The sequence below is a fragment of the Callithrix jacchus genome, chromosome 5, assembly GCF_049354715.1.
Source record: "Callithrix jacchus isolate 240 chromosome 5, calJac240_pri, whole genome shotgun sequence".
Classification (NCBI taxonomy): Eukaryota; Metazoa; Chordata; class Mammalia; order Primates; family Cebidae; genus Callithrix; species Callithrix jacchus.
In genome coordinates, this window is record NC_133506.1 from 66,387,056 (window position 1) to 66,406,680 (window position 19,625).

At 42.2% G+C, this 19,625-nt stretch overlaps 1 protein-coding gene across 5 annotated transcripts in view; it reads right to left on the reverse strand.

The window, feature by feature from the left end:
• RPA1 (replication protein A1) overlaps positions 1 to 19,625 on the reverse strand; it is a 57,438-nt gene that overhangs the window by 25,251 nt on the left and 12,562 nt on the right. For 3 of the 5 annotated variants that reach the window (XM_017972205.4, XM_008996364.5, XM_002747826.7), the window contains exons 5-6: positions 15,901 to 15,989; positions 52 to 144 (exon numbers count right to left, since the gene is read on the reverse strand). In XM_017972205.4, the coding sequence (XP_017827694.1) occupies positions 52 to 144; positions 15,901 to 15,989 (182 nt within the window). The remainder of the gene's footprint in view (positions 1 to 51; positions 145 to 15,900; positions 15,990 to 19,625) is intronic. The other 2 variants (XM_035299400.3, XM_008996363.5) reach the window with 1 other exon arrangement.

Consider the following 19,625-nt stretch of genomic DNA (forward strand, 5'->3'; position numbering starts at 1 on the left):
TTCGAGAGTCTGACACACATGGTCAACATGTGTCCTCGTGAGGCATCTTACCCACTCCCGAGCTTCCATTCTGTGGCTGGGGCTTGCTGCTAGCTGGGCTGGCAGCTGGAACTGGAGGAGGAGCCACCTGCTGTTGCCCATGTCCTGAAGATCAGAAGGGAAGGTCCATGTTAGTGCACAAGATTTGGGTTAAGAGATTTAAACTTGGATAGAAGACATGCTCTGGGAAAGAGTGCATTTTTAAAATTTTATCAAAGACTCCCATGGGTTAGAATTCCTGCTGAGGCATTCAACTGCAGGCAGTGAATTTGCTAGGGGTTCACTTTTTGTTTTCATTACACAAAAGGTTGGCTCCATTTACCTTTCACCTGCTTATAATTGATAGCCTTCAGTTTTAATGAGGTTCTCCCCTGAAGCCTTGCCCATTTCTCCTGCAGCAACCTGCAGTAAAGTCACTGGGTTGAATCTGTGACATTACCACTATTTCCATAGCAACAAATCGATGTCATCAACAGAACCGTGTGTTCACGCAGGATCAATCAGAAGAAAAAGCTGGGTGGTAAGAAAAACCTAAAAGCAGTTCAATTGTCTCTGAAGTGCTCCTGCTTCAAAGGAAAAGGAGATATTCAGAAAGGATTCTACCCTCTCCCTCCCAAACAAAGCAACCTTATTTTGCAACTGACAGTTGGTGGAAAATACAAGTTGAAAGAGTCTCGGGTACCGTGAAGTGCTGGTGAACTGTCACAGCGGGGAGAGACGAGAATGGGGTTCAGAAGCAGGTGTGTCAAGGAAACGGGAAGATTAAAAGGAAAGGAGGGGAAATGAGCAAGCCTCTCAAGCAGAAAATAAGAAAGTATACTGTAAAAGTCTTACTTGCCCACCACTCTCTGCACAAACGTTTATGAAGCTGAAGAATGTGAAAACTGTAAAATATGCCTCATTTTGTGAAATAATAGATTTATGGAATCTGACTTTGCCTTCGTGATAGGCTCTAAAAGGCAGAAGTCAACCTCATCTGGGCCGCTCCCCAAGAGTACTTGCAGCACACAAAGGGAACTCAAAAAATCTCCTAGCATGCCCCAACAACAAAAATGGCACACACAGCTGGGAGAGCGTCCCGCCTGCCACCCTGCCTCTGCCTTCTCCAACTGCTGAGTTCACATTCTTGCTGCATCTTCCAAGGTCCTAACTCAAATGGGCACATTACGCACCGATTCAACTGACTTCTGCCAATACTACTCTTAACTGGCACAACTAAATGACAGGTGGCTGTGCCATTAGAGTAAATTTAGCATAAATTAAAAAGGTTAAATAGAACTGTTTAGTTCTTCCTATGGAGAGAAAAATTGAGAGACCTTATTTACATAGAAAAAGAGCCAGGTTATTGAGAGAAAAATTTTTGTGTTTACATTTTGGCTTTTCCATTATCTCTGAATTTACAAAGTGTCACACAGAATTGCAAGGGAAACTGCTCTTCCCTGACAATGCATCTTGTGAAGGAACAGTCTAAAATGCTACAGTGAACCTTTTTTTACAATCAGCAGAAAAAGAAGAACTGCTCAGTAAATGGTATTGGGGCTAAGTGGTTGGAAAGAAATAGAACGACAGCTGTATCTTTACCTGCTTCCTGAATTATATTCAAAAGAATAGAGATGTAAATTCAAACACAGGCGAGTACCACAGAGCTACAGAAACCCCGTATTCTCCTTCCTGCCTCCTCCCTCTCTTCTACGGCCTCCAAAATCTCTCAACTGGAAAATCCCTTCCTCAGATCGTGTCTGCTTGTTCAAGTACCTTGTTGAAAGGAAAATGGTCATCCGATCTTCCTCAGCACATAAATTCAATTTCTATAAAAATGTAACTAACACTTAAGAGGTATCTACCGTAGACAGATTCACAGGGGCAGAAAGTAGAAGAGGGGCTACCAGAGACTGGCAGGAGTGGGAATGGAGAGTTGGTGTTTAATGGGCACAAGAGTTTCAGTTTGGGATGATGGAAGGTTTTGGAGCTGCAGGAGTTTAACGAGCACAGGAGTTTCAGTTTGGGATGATGAGAAGGTTCTGGAGTTGGAGTTTAATGGGCACAGGAGTTTCAGTTTGGGATGAGAAGGTTCTGAAGCTGGAGAAGTTTAATGGGAATTTCAGTTTGGGATGACGGAAGGTTCTGGAGCTAGAGGGTGATGGCTGTACAATAGCAATGTTGATAGACTTCATGTCACTGAACTGTAGGCTTCAAAATAATCAAATGTCAATTTCCTGTTAGGTATATTTTAACACAATTCTTAAAAACGTGACTTACCTTGGTTTACCTATTCTAAGATGTACATTTTTTTCACATTTTAACATGTACATTAAATTTAATGTCTTACCACAATTTCTTTTTAGTAGTACATAATATAATGGTACAGTCTCATTATCACTGGATTCTTAGATTCAACGAAGCACAGCATATTTAGCAAGTCTCCAGTCAAGCCCTATGACAATCATGAGTAACAGCTACCCTTCTTTGAGTGTTCAGCCTGCTTTGGGTACTAGGTTACCTGTACTACTCCAGTGCCTGCCAGCCCTATGAGAGACACGATTATCATACCCTTGAACAGAGGAGGATGCTGGGTTAGAGGCCACATAGCTCGCTGCAGTCGCAGAGCTGAGACACAGGACCTCACCTGGAAAATGCACCTCACGCACTTCACCATCGCCCACGTCACTGTTAACTGGGAACAAGCAGTCCCAGCAGCCATAACTCCAGTTATAAGATCTGGCAATTAGGAAAAGCCACTAAGCCACTTACTAGAGCAACTCCTGCTTTGGACCAGCTGTGCAAATTTGGCTCGGGAGACAAGAGGCAGCCCTCAGCCAAATGGACTGCAAGAATTCGGTGCATTCCAAACAGCAAGAGCCACCTTTCCGTTAATGCACTGCAACACAGCCGCTGGCCACGAGACGTGAAAAACTCGGTCTACAGCTAAAACCCTTCTAAAAATTAAATCACACCCCAAAGCAGTGATGCAGAGACTTATCTTCTGAAAAATCTTCTGCTTTGTGTCACCTCCACATCAAACCATTCCAATAAGACAGCTCAACTTCAAAGTTCTTAAAGACCTTTATGCTCTATGCTAGCTTTGTATCGCTGGCTTTGACCTGGTGGGAAATAAGACATCTCAGAGCAGACTCTCAAATTACTTACACTCATACCTATCACTCAAATTACTCACACTCCTCAAATTACTTACACTCATACCTATCACTTTCATCATCATAATGGTTAAGTGAGCCATCACAGAGAAAAATTTGCTAAATACACAATGGAGGATAAGGGCAACAAAAACTTCAACTCTTATCAGTACTTTTTTTTTTCTGAGATGGAGTTGTGCTCTTGTTGCCGGGCTGAAGTGCAATGGTGCAATCTTGACTCACCACAACCTCCTCCTCCTGTGTTCAATCGTTTCTCCTGCCTCAGCCTCCCGAGTAACTGGGATTACAGGCATGGGCCACCATGCCTGGCTAATTTTGTATTTTTAGTAGAGATGGGGTTTCTCCGTGTTGGTCAGGCTGGTCTCGAACTCTCAACCTCAGGTGATCCACCTTCCTCAGCCTCCCGAAGTCCCAGGATTAGAGGTGTGAGCCGCTGAGCCCAGCCTACTAAGTACTTTCTTAACAACTACAAACAGTATGTAGAAGAGGCAGTCCAATAATTACTATTGCCTCTTGGCAGAAAACGGAAGAAATCAGGCTGAAAGAAATTCCAATAATGGGTAACACTAATGACTAAGTATTGTGTAACAAATTTTGGTCAAAGTAAAATATTGTTAGCCACTGTATAGGTACACTGAACTTATACACACAGACAAAAATATACTGGCAAATATGGAAGATTTAAAAATCATCCAATTCAATATAGTATGAAGCATGCATTACGTCTGAAGTTTTATTTCTCACACTTTGAAAAACCTGTAACTACCTTTACTTAACATGGTAGGAGTACCATAAGACAATTTCCTTCCTCCCTCACTCCTCCCTTCTTCCCTTTCTTTGATGGAGTCTCACTCTGTCGCCCAGGCTGGAGGACAGTGGCGCGATCTCGGCTCACTGCAACCTTAGCCTCCCAGGTAGCTGGGATTACAGGCGCTCACCACCAAACCTGGCTAATTTTTGTATTTTTAAAAACGGCAGGGCTTCAACATGTTGGTCAGGCTGATCTCGAACTCCAAACCTCAGGTGATCCACCTGCCTTGGCTTCCCAAAGTGCCAGGATTACAGGTGTGAGCCACCGCACCCAACCAAGACAATTTCAATGCACATTTTGCAATTCCTCCTATCTGTGGGCTGGACTTAGTCAAGTAATTGTACTGGCCACCTCGCATCGCACCCGTTCTGGATTAGGTACTGGGAAAATACAAATTTAACTTTAGTTCTCTACCCACTAGTACAGAGTGTGTTTCCTTTCCCAATAGAGAAACCACTGCTGCGAAATACCCTGTAAGGTAACAGTCACTATAAGAAAACTATTTTCACATTGGCTCACTGATCTGGTTACAATGCAATTCAATAGTATATTTAAAAAAAAAAAAGAAACTCGATAGTAAGTCATCCTGAACAGCAATCTTCTCATCCCTCTGAGCTTTAACAGACCCTGAAAAAAGGAAAGGGCCAGTGGAACTGGGTATTGAAAGAAAGGAATTTTTCTTCCACAGCCCTATGTTTCTTTGCTTTTTCTTTTTCTTTCCCTTGAGACAGGGTATTGCTCTGTTGCCCAGGTTAGAGGGCAGTGGCATGATTCTAGCTCACTATAAGCCTTGCAATAATGAGCCTATGCAATCCTGGGCTCAAGCAATCCCTCCACTACATGAAAAATTTAAACAGCTGCCATACAGCAAAAACAAAACAAAAATAAAAACCCATCCAAACCAAACAAACCACCATCAGCAAAGTCAGAAAGATTCTATAACTTGTATCAGGAACAAAGAACTAATCACCCTACTTTTTAAAGAACTCCTAGAAATTAAGAAGAAAAAGATAAACGACCCCAAAGAAAAATGGGCAGTATTACTATATAGGACTCGTTCAGAGACTAACACCAAAATCAAAAGACCCTTAAGCATTTAAAAGGATGCTCGCCTTGCTCAGAATACAAATGTAAAGCTATAGCAGATAACACTTTTCATCTATCAAATCAACACAAATTCAAAGGACAAGCTACTGGCATAGCTGTGAAGAAATTAGTGTATATTCATGCATTTCTGGTGGAAATACAAAATGGCAGTATTTGATGGAGGACAATCCATCTAATGCTGCCAGGCACAGATACATTTATCCAGTGACCCACCAATCTCATTTCCGGCAACCAAGCCTCTCTGCCCCTACGCCTGAACAGCTATGGAGTTATTCGCTGAGGTGCTGTTGTCATAGCCAGAGTATGAAAACAACCCAGTGTCCACCAATAAAAGGCTGGTTACATAAACTACACAACAGCCACACAATGGGATACCCAATTTCAGAAAAAGAAACACAGAGTCAACATTTAAAAAAAGAAAGATCCTTGTGGGGCATGGTGGTGCATGCCTGTAATCCTAACACTTTGGGAGGCAGAGGCGGGCAGATCACTGAGGTCAGGAGTTCAAGACCAGCCTGGTCAATGTGGTGAAACCCCATCTCTACTAAAAATATTAAAAAAACTAGCCAGGCATGGTGGCGGGCACCTGTGATCCCAGCTACTAGGTAAGCTGAGGCAGGAGAACTGCTTGAACCTGAGAGGCAGAGGTTGCAGTGAGCTGACATCGTGCCACTGCACTCCAGCCTGGGTGACAGAAACTCTGCCCAAGAAAGTAAGAAAGAGAGAGAGAGAGAGAGAGAGAGAGATATCTTTAAGCATATACAAGTATATTGAAATAGCTCTAGGCCCAAAAAAATTTTTCCTTTTTTTTTTTTTGAGATGGAACCTCACTCTGTGACCCAGGCTGGAGCACAGCAGCAGGACCCTAGCTCACTGCAACCTCTGCCTCCTGGGTGGCTGGTACTGCAGGTGTGCACCACCATGCCTGGCTAATTTTTGTATTTTTGGTAGAGACAAGGTTTCACCCTGTTGCCCAGGCTGGTCTCAAACTCCTGAGCTCAAGTGATCTGCACACCTTGGCCTACCAAAGTGTTAGGATTACAGGTGGGAGCCACCACACCTGGCCAAAAAATGTTTTAGAAACAAGATATGGGCCGGGCGTGGTGGCTCACGTCTGTAATCCCAGCGCTTTGGGAGGCTGAGGCGGGTGGATCACGAGGTCAGGAGATCAAGACCATCCTGGTCAACATGGTGAAACCCCGTCTGTACTAAAAATACAAAAAATTAGCTGGGCACGGTGGTGCGTGCCTGTAATTCCAGCTGCTCAGGAGGCTGAGGCAGGAGAACTGCCTGAACCCAGGAGGCGGAGGTTGCGGTGAGCCGAGATCGCGCCATTGCACTCCAGCCTGGGTAACAAGAGCGAAACTCCGTCTCAAAAAAAAGAAGATATGGCTGGGCACAGTGCTCAGGCCTATAATCCTAGCACTTTGCGAGGCTGGTGGGAGAATAGCTTGAACCCAGCAGTTTGAGACCAGCCTGAGCAACACAGTGAGGTCTCATCTCTATTAAAATAATAAATAAATAAAAGCAGATAAGAAGACACGATAGTGTACACAGCATGCTGCCTTTTATGTAGGCAAAGTGGAGTACAGAATGAGTACATCTATTTGTATTTGGTTACATTTCCATAAACGCCTGAAGGATTAAAAAAAAAAACAACCCACTAAAATGTGTTACCTCTAGAGGACAGTAGTTGGGGGGAGGCAAGGGTAGGAGTAAGAGTTCTCTGAACACACAATTTGGTAGTTATGACTTGAAATCATGTAACTGTATTATCTTTTTGAAATCATTTAACTACATTATCTATAAAAGATTAATGTTTATTTAAAAAACAGATGTCTGATTATCTCAATTATATTTCACATTTCTTTAATTATGCAAGTTTTTTTTTTTTGAGACGGGGTTTCGCTCTTGTTACCCAGGCTGGAGTGCAATGGTGCAATCTCGGCTCACCGCAACCTCTGCCTCCTGGGTTCAGGCAATTCTCCTGCCTCAGCCTCCTGAGTAGCTGGGATTACAGGCACGCACCACCATGCCCAGCTAATTTTTTGTATTTTTAGTAGAGACGGGGTTTCACCATGTTGACCAGGATGGTCTCGATTTCCTGACTTCGCAATCCACCCGCCTCGGCCTCCCAAAGTGCTGGGACTACAGGCTTGAGCCACCACACCCGACCCCAATTATGCAAGTTTTAATGGACAAATATATAAATGTGAAATAGAGATAACTTTTAATAATATATATGTGTGTGTGTGTGTGTATACATATGTATATATATAAAACATTCCTGCAACAGATTCACTCACACGATCTATGTACTTAAATAATTTTCAAGTAGGCAAAAACATTGGTATGAAGGGTAATCTTCGAAGGCTTGGACACTGAAGAAAGTGTTCTCACCAGGAATGATAAATGCTCATTCTCATTTCTTGTAGCAACTCACAGTGTGACCTTGGGTAAATTACTGTATTGCCTCATTCATGTTTTTCCTTCATGATTAAAAACTGATTAACTGATCTCTAAAATAGTTTCCTCTATATCTTAACAATCTGTGATTGTGCTGAATTCTCTGCGAAGGTCCAGGCCTGAGATCTCCTACTTTGCTTTCCATGATCTCATTTAGGCAAAGGCCAGGATGCAATTCATCTCCACTGGGTTCAATTCCACTTACCCCTAAGCAAAAGCCCTACTAATAGTAAAAGTTAGTTGTGGACAAATTGAAGAACTATGTTGGTAAGTTTACTTTTATTTATTTATTTGAGACACAGTTTTGCTGTTTTTGCCCAGGCTGGAGTGCAATGGTGCAATCTCAGTTCACTGCAACCTCCAACTCCCAGGTTTAAGTGATTCTCCTGCCTCAGCCTCCCAAGTAGCCAGGATTACAGGTGCCTGCCACCATGCCTGGATGACAAAGTAAGATCCTGTCTCCAAATAAGTAAATAAATTCTGGTCTGGTGTGGTGGCTCATACCTGAAACCCTAGCACTTTGGAAGCCTGGGCAACAGAGCAAAACTTTGTTGCGGGGGGGGGGGGGGGCAAGCCAGGCACGGTGACTCATACCAATAATCCCAGCACTTTGGGAAGCCACGGTGGGGAGATCACTTGAGATCAGGGGTTCAAGACCAACCTGGCTAACATGGTAAAACCTCGTCCCTACTAAAAATACAAAAGTTAGCTGGGTATGATGGGTGCATGCCTGTAATTCTAGCTACTGGGGAGGCTGAGGCACAAGAATTACTTGAACCCGGGAGGTGGAGGCTGCAGTGAGCCAAGATCATGCCACTGCACTCCAGCCTGGGCAACAGAGTGAGATTCCATCTCAAATAAATAAAAATAAATTTTTATCTAATCTGATATTGACATCTACTTCTTCCACATGGAGAGCAGTGACAGGAGAGGTGTAAGAGGACCACATTCTTTAAGATTTATAATACTTTTACAGATTGTCAAAAAAAAAAAGGGAACTACATTCTAAGCCAGGTGTGGTGGCTCACACCTGTAATCCCAGCACTTTGGGAGGCTGAGGTGGGTGGATTGCTTGAGCACAGGAGTTCAAGACCAGCCTGGGCAACACAGCAAGACTCCCATCACTACAAAAGAAAAAAAAATTAGCAGGGTGTGGTGGTGCATGCCTGTAATCCCAGCTACTCAGGAGGCTGAGGAGGAGGATTGCTTGAGTCCAGGAGGCGGAGGTTACAGTGAGCCGGGATCATGCCAGTGTACTCTAGCCTGGGCAACAGACAGACTCTCTCTTAAAAAAGAAAAAAAGAGTGCTACATTCTAATCTTCCACAATGTGATATCAATAAACAAATGCCTCAACTGAAAAAATTAACAAACAGCAGGCCAAGTGTGTTGTTTAGAAACATGAAGACGGCCAGGCGTGGTGGCTCACACCTGTAATCCCAGCACTGTGGGAGGCTGAGGCAGGCGGATCACAAGGTCAAGAGATCGAGACCATCCTGGCCAACATGGTGAAATCCCGTTTCTACTAAAAAAAACAAAAATTAGCTGGGCGTGGTGGCGCACGCCTGTAGTCCCAGCTACTCGGGAGGCTGGAGAATCACTTGAACCCGGAAGGTGGAGGTTGCAGTGAGCCAAGATTGTGCCACTGCACTCCAGCCTGGCGCCTGGGGACACAGCAAGACTGTTTCAAAAAAAAAAAAGAAAAAAGAAAAGAAGTATGGAGACAAACAGAGAAGAAACAGCTGTGAGATCTGAAACAGACTGTCTTCTGGACAGGAGTCAGAGGCCAAAGAAAAGTGAGGCAGGAGAACGCTATTTTGGACACACCTCGCAAAAATATTCAACTTTTAAAACTTGTACAGGCCGGGCGCGGTGGCTCAAGCCTGTAATCCCAGCACTTTGGGAGGCCGAGGCGGGTGGATCACGAGGTCAACAGATCGAGACGATCCTGGTCAACATGGTGAAACCCCGTCTCTACTGAAAATTACAAAAAATTAGCTGGGCACGGTGGCGCGTGCCTGTAATCCCAGCTACTCAGGAGGCTGAGGCAGGAGAATTGCCTGGACCCAGGGGGCAGAGGTTGCGGTGAGCCAAGATTGTGCCATTGCACTCCAGCCTGGGTAACAAGAGCGAAACTCCGTCTCAAAAAAAAAAAACAAAACAAAACTATGTACAGGACAAGATGGCGCAACAGACACCAGGTTTACCCTACCATCTAAATAACCACCCCCCCTCCAATTTGAAACACATGGTTTTCAAGACCCTAGACACTAAGCAATGAAGGACAGTGCTGCTGTGACAGAGGAAAGTGAGTGGGTCTGCAGCAGCTCCCTACCCCCAGGGTTTAGCGGGCCTGGGAGACAGAACCCAGAGCCCGGGGGATCACTGTCCAGTCAGCGGCACGGAGCAGCAGAAAAGAGAGGGCTACACACAACTCCAGAGACCCGTGGCGGATTCCCAGGTGGTCAGCCAAGCACTCACTGGTTGGCCCAAGTATGTGTGGACACCATCTCAGGCCAGGGTGAGAATCATCTGAGAAGGCCAGAGGGAACTGTGCCTGTGTTTATAGCTAGCCTGAAATAGCATCTGTTTCTACCAGTCAGACTGGAAAAATTCATATTCATGGGGCCCGAGGCAGAACAACCTGTCAGGTCCTGGTTCAGCATTGGGAATAACTACACCTAGGCTAAATGCAGCTCTCTGATCCCATCTAATAAATCTTAAAAGCAACACACCGAAAGATCAAACTGTCTTCAAGTTAACTTAACTCTATCCCTGAAAAAGCTCAAGAATAATGAGAGAATCACAAAAGTTTCCAGCGCCCAACAAGGTATGCATCCCAATGTCTGGCATTCAGCCAAGGGCCAGGCACGGAAGGCAGCAGGGAAATGGGGCCCACGACTGGAGACAGGGTGCTGGCGGAAACATACCGGACTACACAGACACAGGGCCAGCAGCAGGGACCTTAAAACAAACAACTGTGATTGTACTCTCAATGTCCCCAAAATTAAGCAGAGAGGTAGAAGATATATTTTTAAGTCCTAACACAAGCTTCAAGGGATGAAAATTGTAACAACTGAGAAGAAAAGTACACTTCGTGGGATTAACAACAGATCAGTCATCACCTGAGAAAAGACACTGAACTTGAAAGCACAGCGGTAGAAAGTATACACAATGGCCAGGCTCAGTGGCTTACGCCTGTGATTCAGCCCTTTGAGAGGCTAAGGCGGGATGATTGCTTGAGGCTAGGAGTTTGAGACCAGCCTGGGAAACAAAGTGAGACTTTGTCTCTACAAATAAAATTAAAGTAATGAGCCGGGCATGGTGGCACGGTAGCCACAGTCTAGGTAGTCCACGGGCAGCCCCCGTGCTCCACTTCCTGGACTACAGGTATAGCCTGAAGTCCCAGCTACTTGGGAGGCTGAGGCAGGAGGATTGCTTGAGGCCAGGAATTCAAGACCAATGTGGCAACTGGGAAGGACTCCATGTCTATAAAAAATAAAATGAGCTGGGCTTGGCGGCACATGCCTGTAGTCCCAGCTACTCAGGAGGCTGAGGTGGGAGGACGGCTTGAGCCCAGGGTGTTGAGGCTGCAATACACCACTGTACTACTTCAGCTTGGGCAATAGAGCAAGAGCTCGTCTCTAGAGGGAGAGAGGGGAAGAATGCCAAAGTGGCTATGCTAATATAAAGCAGATTTCAAAGCACAGAACTTCACCAGGGATAAACAAAGTCATTTCATAATAACAGTCAATTCAAGTGGATATAAGAATCCTAAATTATATAGATATTTAATAATAGAGTTTCAAAATACATGAAGCAAAAACTAATAGAACTTCAAGGAGAGACAGAGAAACTTATAATTATTATAGTTAGAGATTTCAATATCCCTCTCAGCAACTGACAGAACAGTAAACAGAAAAACAGTAAGGATATAGAAAAACTAAATAACACAATTTACGAAGTCGACCTAATCGATATTTATAAAACACTCTGCCCAACAACAGAATACATATTCAAGCACACACAGAATTTACCAAAAGATACCACAATCTGGACATAAAATAAGACTCAAGGCTGGGCTGGTGGGTCACACCAATAATCCCAGCACTTTGAGAGGCGGAGGTGGGTGGATCACTTGAGGTCAGGTGTTCGAGACCACCCTGGCCAACATGGGAAAACCCAATTTCTACTAAAAATACAAAAATTAGCTGGGCATGGTGGCAGGCACCCATAGTCCCAGCTAAGTTTTGGGACTACTTGGGAGGCTGAGGCAGGAGAATTGCTTGAATCCAGGAGGTGGAGATTGCAGTGAGCTGAGATCATGAAACTGCACTCCAGCCTTGGTGAAAGAGTGCTTCTCTGTCTTAAAAATAAATAAACAAAATAAAATAAGACAATATATTTAATAGAATTCAAGTCATAAAAAGTATGCTGTTTGATCAAACTGGAACTAATTATATATCAATAACAAGAAAGTCTCTGGAAAATACCCACATTTGGCTGGGCACAGTGGCTCATGCCTGTAATTCCAGTACTTTGGGAGGTTGAGGCAGGCAGACCACTTGAGGATAGGAGTTTGAGACCAGTCTAGCCAACATGATGAAACCCCATCTCTACTAAAAATACAAAACATTAGCCAGGCATGACAGCACACACCTGTAGACCCAGTTACTTGGGAAGCTGAGGCAGGAGAATTGCTTGAACCTGGGAGGTGGAGATTGCAGTGAGCTGAGATTGTGCCACTGCACTCCAGCCTAGATGACGGAGCAAGACTGTCTCAAAAAACAAAACAAAACAAAACAAAACAAAACGACAAAGAAAAAAAGAGAAAATCCCCACATTTAAAAATTAAACATAATTCTAAATAACAGAATGTCAAAGAAGAAATTGAAAGGGAAATAAGAAAGTCTTATGAAGTGAATACGAATCAGAATATAACATATTCAAATTTGCTGGATGCTATTAAAGCAGTAGCTAAGGGTATATTTATAATGCTACAAGCCTATGTTAGAAAAAAAGATCTCAAATCAATAAACTCAGCTGCCATCTTAAGAAACAAGAAAAAGAACACACAAAACCCAAAGTAGAAAAACATATTAAAGATCAAAAGCATAAATTAATAGAATATAAAACATGAGAAAAATCAATAAAACCAAAAGTTGTTCCTTTGAGATCAATAAAATTGATAAACTCTCAAATTCTACAGATACTCAAAGGATAACTAACACACACACACACACACACACACACACACACACACACTTTTTTAAATGGTGTCTCCGTCTGTTGCCTAGGCTGGAGTGCAGTGGTGTCATCTCGGCTTACTGCAACCTCCATCTCCTGGGCTCAAGTAGCTAGGACTGAAGATGCAAGAGCACCACCAGGTCCAGCTAATGTTTTGTACTTTTGGGAGAGACTAGGTTTCATCCTGTTGTGCAGGCCGGTCTTGAACTCCTAAGCTCAAGCAATCGGCTTGACTTGGTCTCCCAAGGTGTTGGGATTATAAGCATGAGCCATTGCACCTGGCTGGAAACATATTTTTTTAACCCATCGGATAATTTCTCATAATTAGGGTGTTTAAAATATTTTTATTTCTATAAACGAATAAATTCAAGAACTTAAATGAAATGATTAAATTCCTTGAAGCACATAAAGTCTACTCGAGAAGAAAGATTGCCTAAATAACCCTATATCTCTCTATTAAGAAACTGAACTTAGAGTTTAAGACTTTTCCATGAAGAAAAAACATCAGGCCCATATGGCTTCACTGGTGAATTCAATGAGCACCTAAGGAAGAAGTAATACCAAGTCTGCATAACGTGCAGCAGATAATTTAAAACGGAACAGTTTGCAACTGACTTAATAAACTCAGGGTTACTCAGATATCAAAATCAGAGTTATAACAAGAAAACAGAAGAAAAATATCTCTCATGAATATAGATACAAAAATTCTAGTCAAAGTAAACCAAATCAAATGGACTCAGTAAATAAAATCCAACAATATGTAAAAAAGAGTAAGACATCATCTATCACGACATAGACTCATCCCAGACGTCCCAGATTGGTTTAACACTCGAAAATCAATCACTGTGGGCAAGCGCAATGTCATCCCAGCACTTTGGGAAGCCGAGGTGAGTGGATCACTTGAGGTCAGAAGTTTCAGACCTGCCTGGTCAAGATGGCAAAACCCAGTCTCTACTAAAAATACAAAAGAAGAAAAAAAAAATTAGCTGGGCATGGTGGTATACGCCTGTAATCCCAGCTTCTCTGAGGCTGAGGCACAAGAATCACTTAACCCAGGAGGCAGAAGTTGCAGTGAGCCAAGAAGGCATCACATCCCATCCTGGGTGACAGTGAGACTGTCTCAAAAAGAAAAAAAACCAGAAAACAACAATCAATGGAACTCACCATATTAACCAACCAACAAAGAAGACCACATGATCATCATCAGATCATCAGCAAGCACACAAAAAGCATTTGACAAAACTCACCATCCATTTCTGATGAAAGCCCTCAGCAGCTAGGAATACAAATAAACTTCTTTACTTCTGATAAAAAGATGCTAAGAAGAACCTACAGTTAACATGATGTTTAATGGTGAAAGTCTGAATGCTTTCTCCCTAAGATCAGGAAGAAAGCAAAGATAACCAGCCAGTGTGAAGAGTTTTTCTAACGTATTAGCCATTTGTTTTCTTTCTACAGAGGACAATCTATTTTTTTCTCCAATGCCTGCTTTGCTACTGAAGTACTTTTTTCCTTAATATGTAAAAAATTCCATAAATAGTAAAGACAGTATTTTTTTGTCAATCCTATCAGTTGCAAATATTTTATCCTAGTTTAAGTTTACATACCTTTAATTTTGCAGTGGGGAACAGCAGACACTCACTGTGTCCCCCAGGCTGGAGGGCAGCGGCACGATCAGAGCTCACTGCAGCCTCAACTTCCCAGGCTCAAGTAATCCCCCCACCTCAGCCTCCCAAGCAGCTGAGACTACAGGTGCAAGCCACCACACTTAGCTGTTTTTAAAAACTTATTGTAGAGATGGGGTCGTCCTGGACTCAAGCAATTCTCCTACCTCAGCCTCCTAAAGTGCAGGATTACAGGTGTGAGGCACTTTGCCTGGTTTCCTATTTTTAACACATAATTTTAAAATTTCAATTTAATCAAATATTCATTGTGAATTATTCCAATCTATCTGTGCAGCCTCTTCCTCTGAATTTTTGATGGTTTCATTTTCTAACTTTAAAAAGTACATCTCGGATTTATTTTGGTGTAAAGTGAGGCTTTTATTTTACTTTTTGACTTTGCCTAAGGGCAAACCAATCTTTCCCTTCACTGGGGCCAGTGATTTAAAGATTCTTTTTGCCTTTCTCTGGAATTGTCTCTCTGGTCTAAAATAATGAAAGTTTTTCAGCTTTCCAGGATGCAAAGAAAAAATAATGGACTTTTTTCCCATTTCATTGTGCTTTTCTATACATTTTCATAAGAAAATTAAATCATTAGTAATTTCAACATAGAAGATAATCACAGTAACATAATGTTATATATTCAACTTGTTTCAGCAAAAACTGATTAAAGGCTGGCTACAAGTTAGGCACTAAAACAAACATGATCTCTACCTTCAGCGTTTACTTACGGCTTAGCAACAAACAGATAATTCTAAAAGCTGCCAGTCATACAGACCACATGCTTCACACTTTCTAAAAACAAAAGTGTGCATTAGATACATCTTAGGAAAACACATTTCTCATTAATATTACAGCTATCCGATAATATCCTAGGTGTTTATTTTTTTAGTCTACTATAACTGAGTCTTTTTCCATTACTTTCTTATTTTGAGACAAGAGTCTTGCTCCATCGCCCAGGCTGGAGTGCAGTGGTGTGATCTCAGCTCACTGAAACTTCCCCTCCTGGGTTCAAGCGATTGCCCTGCCTCAGCCTCCCGAGTAGCTGAGATTACAGGTGCGTGCCACTCTGCCTGACTAATCTTTGTATTTTTAATAGAGACAGGGTTTTGCCATGTTGGCCAGACAGGTCTCTAATTCCTGACCTCAAGTGATCTACCCGCCTTGGCCTCCCAAAATGCTGGGATTCCAGGTGCGAGCCACCCTGCCCACTCCGTTTGCCCACTACTCTCTCATCGTGCCCTTTCTTCATACATCATTTCTTCAGTATTGAAAAAACCTGACTCCTAGAGCCCTGAACCACTATCATTTTATCAACACGAACAAGTCGAAGTGCATCCAAAAGGTAGAATTCTGAATATATAAAGCAGTATTCAACTGAGTGCCACAACCTATGTAAAAGCATTTTATTTTACCTTCATTATAGGGCACTGGATTGCCAATCTTCACTCCAACTGCTTCAGCTGATTTCAAAACTTCTAATTCCATCAAAATAACTACTCTCCTGCAAAGGCAGACAAATAGAAACAAGTCAGAAAAATTCAGTTCAAATGATAAGCTACTCAAAATGCTTTTCCCAATGATCATTTTGATAAAACTATTTCCTCTTTGTCATCTGTTTTCATAAATATTTCTCTTAATCTTTCACTGCATCATTATCAAGGCTTTTTATGATTGCAGGGTTTTCATTTTCCATCTAGTTCCTTAATTAAAATGCAGTGTTCTTGCTACGTACCGTATCTTCAAGGAGCAACTGACATGGTAAGAATTTAGATTACTAAATAAGAGAATATGCGGCATAAAAAGAGACGGCCTGTTTTCAGAAACACATACTTCTCTAAGTGAATGACTTTTTCCCAGTGAAAACCAATTATGACAATAGACGTTTTAAAATATATAACTATGACCTATTTTTAAGAACTGACAGTTCTCTGACTGATTTTAACTCTGATTAAAACCTTTTGATAACTTCCCAATGATCCTTGGCCAAAAATAAAGACCTCTGCCATGGCTGGCCTGGCCTTGCTAACGCCTCTCCAGTGCATCCCCACTGCTGCCCTGCGCTATGCCCTCTGCACTCCCCGTCTTCTTTCAGGTCCGCACATGTGACGATCCCTCCTGCCAGAAGACCTTTGTCCGTGCTGCTCTAAGGGTGTGGAGTTGTGTTCATGCACATTTTGCTACACCTCACACTCATTTTTTGCTCTCATTTCAAACATCACTTCCAGAGACACTTCCTTAATCTCTAGTTTAGATCTGGTTACTTTGCTCCAGTCTTTCCTACAGCCATGATTTCCTTCCTTCACGACGCTCTGCTCCATCTTAATCATATGTTCATTAGTGATGATTTTATTATTGTCTGTCTCCTACTAGACTGTACTGTCAATAAGGCAGGTATCCTCCAGTGCTTAATGAAGCAAATGGCCCACGTTGTTGCTCAATACATACTTGATGAGAATATCACAATCACGTCCGCACTTTAAAAGGAACTAAAACATGAAGAAGGAATTTAATGGGAACACAAGTGGAGGAAGGGAGACCCAAAGAGATGAAATGATAATGGCCTGAATGAGGTTGGTGGCAGTGGAGACGAAGAAACTGACCTAGAGCAGTATTTAAGCAATAATATACCCAATTTCATCATGTTTTACACTTTCAACGTCTGATGGCTGTATTTTGGATTTTTACGCACAATTAATCGGTTTGTGCTACCCTTATCAGGTTTCACATCAGAGTTATGCTAAAATAAGCTGGGAATTATCTGTTCCTGAAAATGACGGATTCCCTGTAACAACTATCTGATAGCTACTTAGTAGTAGATATTTAACTACTTTCCAAAATTATACAAATCACTCCAGAACATAGAAAAATAGAAGGCTTATGAATCATTCAGTATTACTCTAATACGAAAACCTAAGACAAAACACACACAAAACACTAAAACTAATTTCATTCTGTAATATCCCATAAATCCTAAATAAAATATCAGCAAGACGAATCTAGCAGCATATTAAAAGAATACACCAATATCAACTTACAGAGAATACAGATGACAAGGACACATTAAATGACTTTACAGGGACACAATCAGCCAAATCCAGACTGTGGGAAACTGCATGAGCAGAAGGATAAATGACCTGGTTTCTTCAGCAGATAAACAATAAGGGAGGAAACAAGGTAGACGCAGAGCCTACGATTCAGACTTAACCGGCCATCAATCTGCTGACACACACACACACACACGAAAAGCTGTAAATATAACACTGACAGGGTATTTGTTATTTTAGGTGTGAAATGGTATTGTGTCTTTTTAAGAGTTCTTATGTTCCAAAAATATTTAGGGATGAAATAATGCATCTGAGATTTCCTTCAAAATTACAGAGAGCAGATGAGGAAAGGATGGCTATAAAGCAAAACTGGGCCACAGGGACAAATCTGAATGATGGGCTACATGGGGACTCATCAGACTACTGTGTATTCTATTTTTGTAGATGTTTAAAATTTTCCAGAATAAAGCTTTTTAAAAATAAAAAGAGAAAAAAACTGAACAAGCTAAAATGATTTATCTTTTTTTTGAGAGAGAGAGTGTCTCACTCTGTTGCCCAGGTTGGAGTGCAGTGGCACAATCTCGGCTCACTGCAACCTCTGCCTTCCACATTCAAGCCATTCTCCTGCCTCAGCTTCCCAAGTAGCTGGGATTACAGGCTCCTGCCACCACACCCTGCTAATTTTTTGTATTTTTAGCGGAGATGGCATTTTACCACCTTGGCCAGGCTGGTCTCCAACTCCCAACCTCAGGTGACCCACCTGCCTCGGCCTCCCAAAGTGCTGGGATTACAGGCGTGAGCCACTGAGCCCGGCCAATACAGTTAAATTTTAAAAATACAAAAAACAAAATGACAAATATTAGAATAAGGAGATAATGCAGTTGTGTATCTAGAAAATCTGAAACCAAATAGACACATAATATTTTCTTGGATGAAAAGACTTAATATCAAATATTATATAAAATTAAGACAGTCGTTTGCATTCCAACAAGACTTTTGCTTGCTTATTTATTTTTGTGACAAGGCCTTGTCACCTGAGCTAGAATGCAGTGGTACTATCATAGCTCACTGCAGCCTTGACTTGTGGGACTCAAGCAATCCTCCCACCTCAGCCTCCTGAGTAGCTGGGATCACAGGCATGCACCATCAAAGCATATAAAAAGGACAAGTATATAATAAACTATACAGAGAAGAACTGTATCAGCCAATAAATATATGAAAAGACACCTGACCCAACAGGGAAACTTAAATTAAAATAATTGATCTCCTTGAGGTCAATTATTTGGCAAAAACAATAATAATAATTATTATTATGTTGTTTTTTTTTAGACAGTTTCACTCTTGTAACCCAGGCTGGAGTGCAATGGCATGATCTCGGCTCACTGCAACCTCTGCCTTCCGGGTTCAAGCAATTCTTCTACCACAGCCTTCCCAGTGCCACCACGCCCAGCTAATTTTTGTATTTTTAGTAGAGATGGGGTTTCACCACATTGACCAGGCTGGTCTCAAACTCCTGACCTCAGATGAGCTGCTCGCCTCAGCCTCCCAAAGTGCTGGGATTACAGGTGTGAGCCACTGTGCCCGACCAATAATTATTTTTTTTAAATTGCTAATACACAGTATGTTGACAAGCTTAATGGAAAACATTTCTTTTAAAACTAACATGTTTATACTGAGGTATCATTCATGTACTATAATGAATTCACCCTTCAAAGTGTACAATCCCATGGGTGCTACATATCCGCAGTTACACAAGCATCACCACTGCCTAACTCTACAACATTTTTGTCATCCCCAAAAGAAACCCTGCACACGGTGGCAGCCGCTCCACACTCTCACGCCCCTGGGAACCAATAATTGCATTTGTTTCTGTGGATTTGTTCATTCAGAAACAGACATTCATATAAAATTTGAGCATAATTGGTATACTTTCCACAGCTGTCCTGTGACCCCACAACACAAATTCTAATAATCTATTCTTCAGAAATGAAAGCATAAACATGTCATGATAAACGTACAAGGATGACTGCTCAAGTCCTGTTTAGAATAAACCTACATGATCACTATTTAAGCAAGGAGTAAATAAGCCCAGC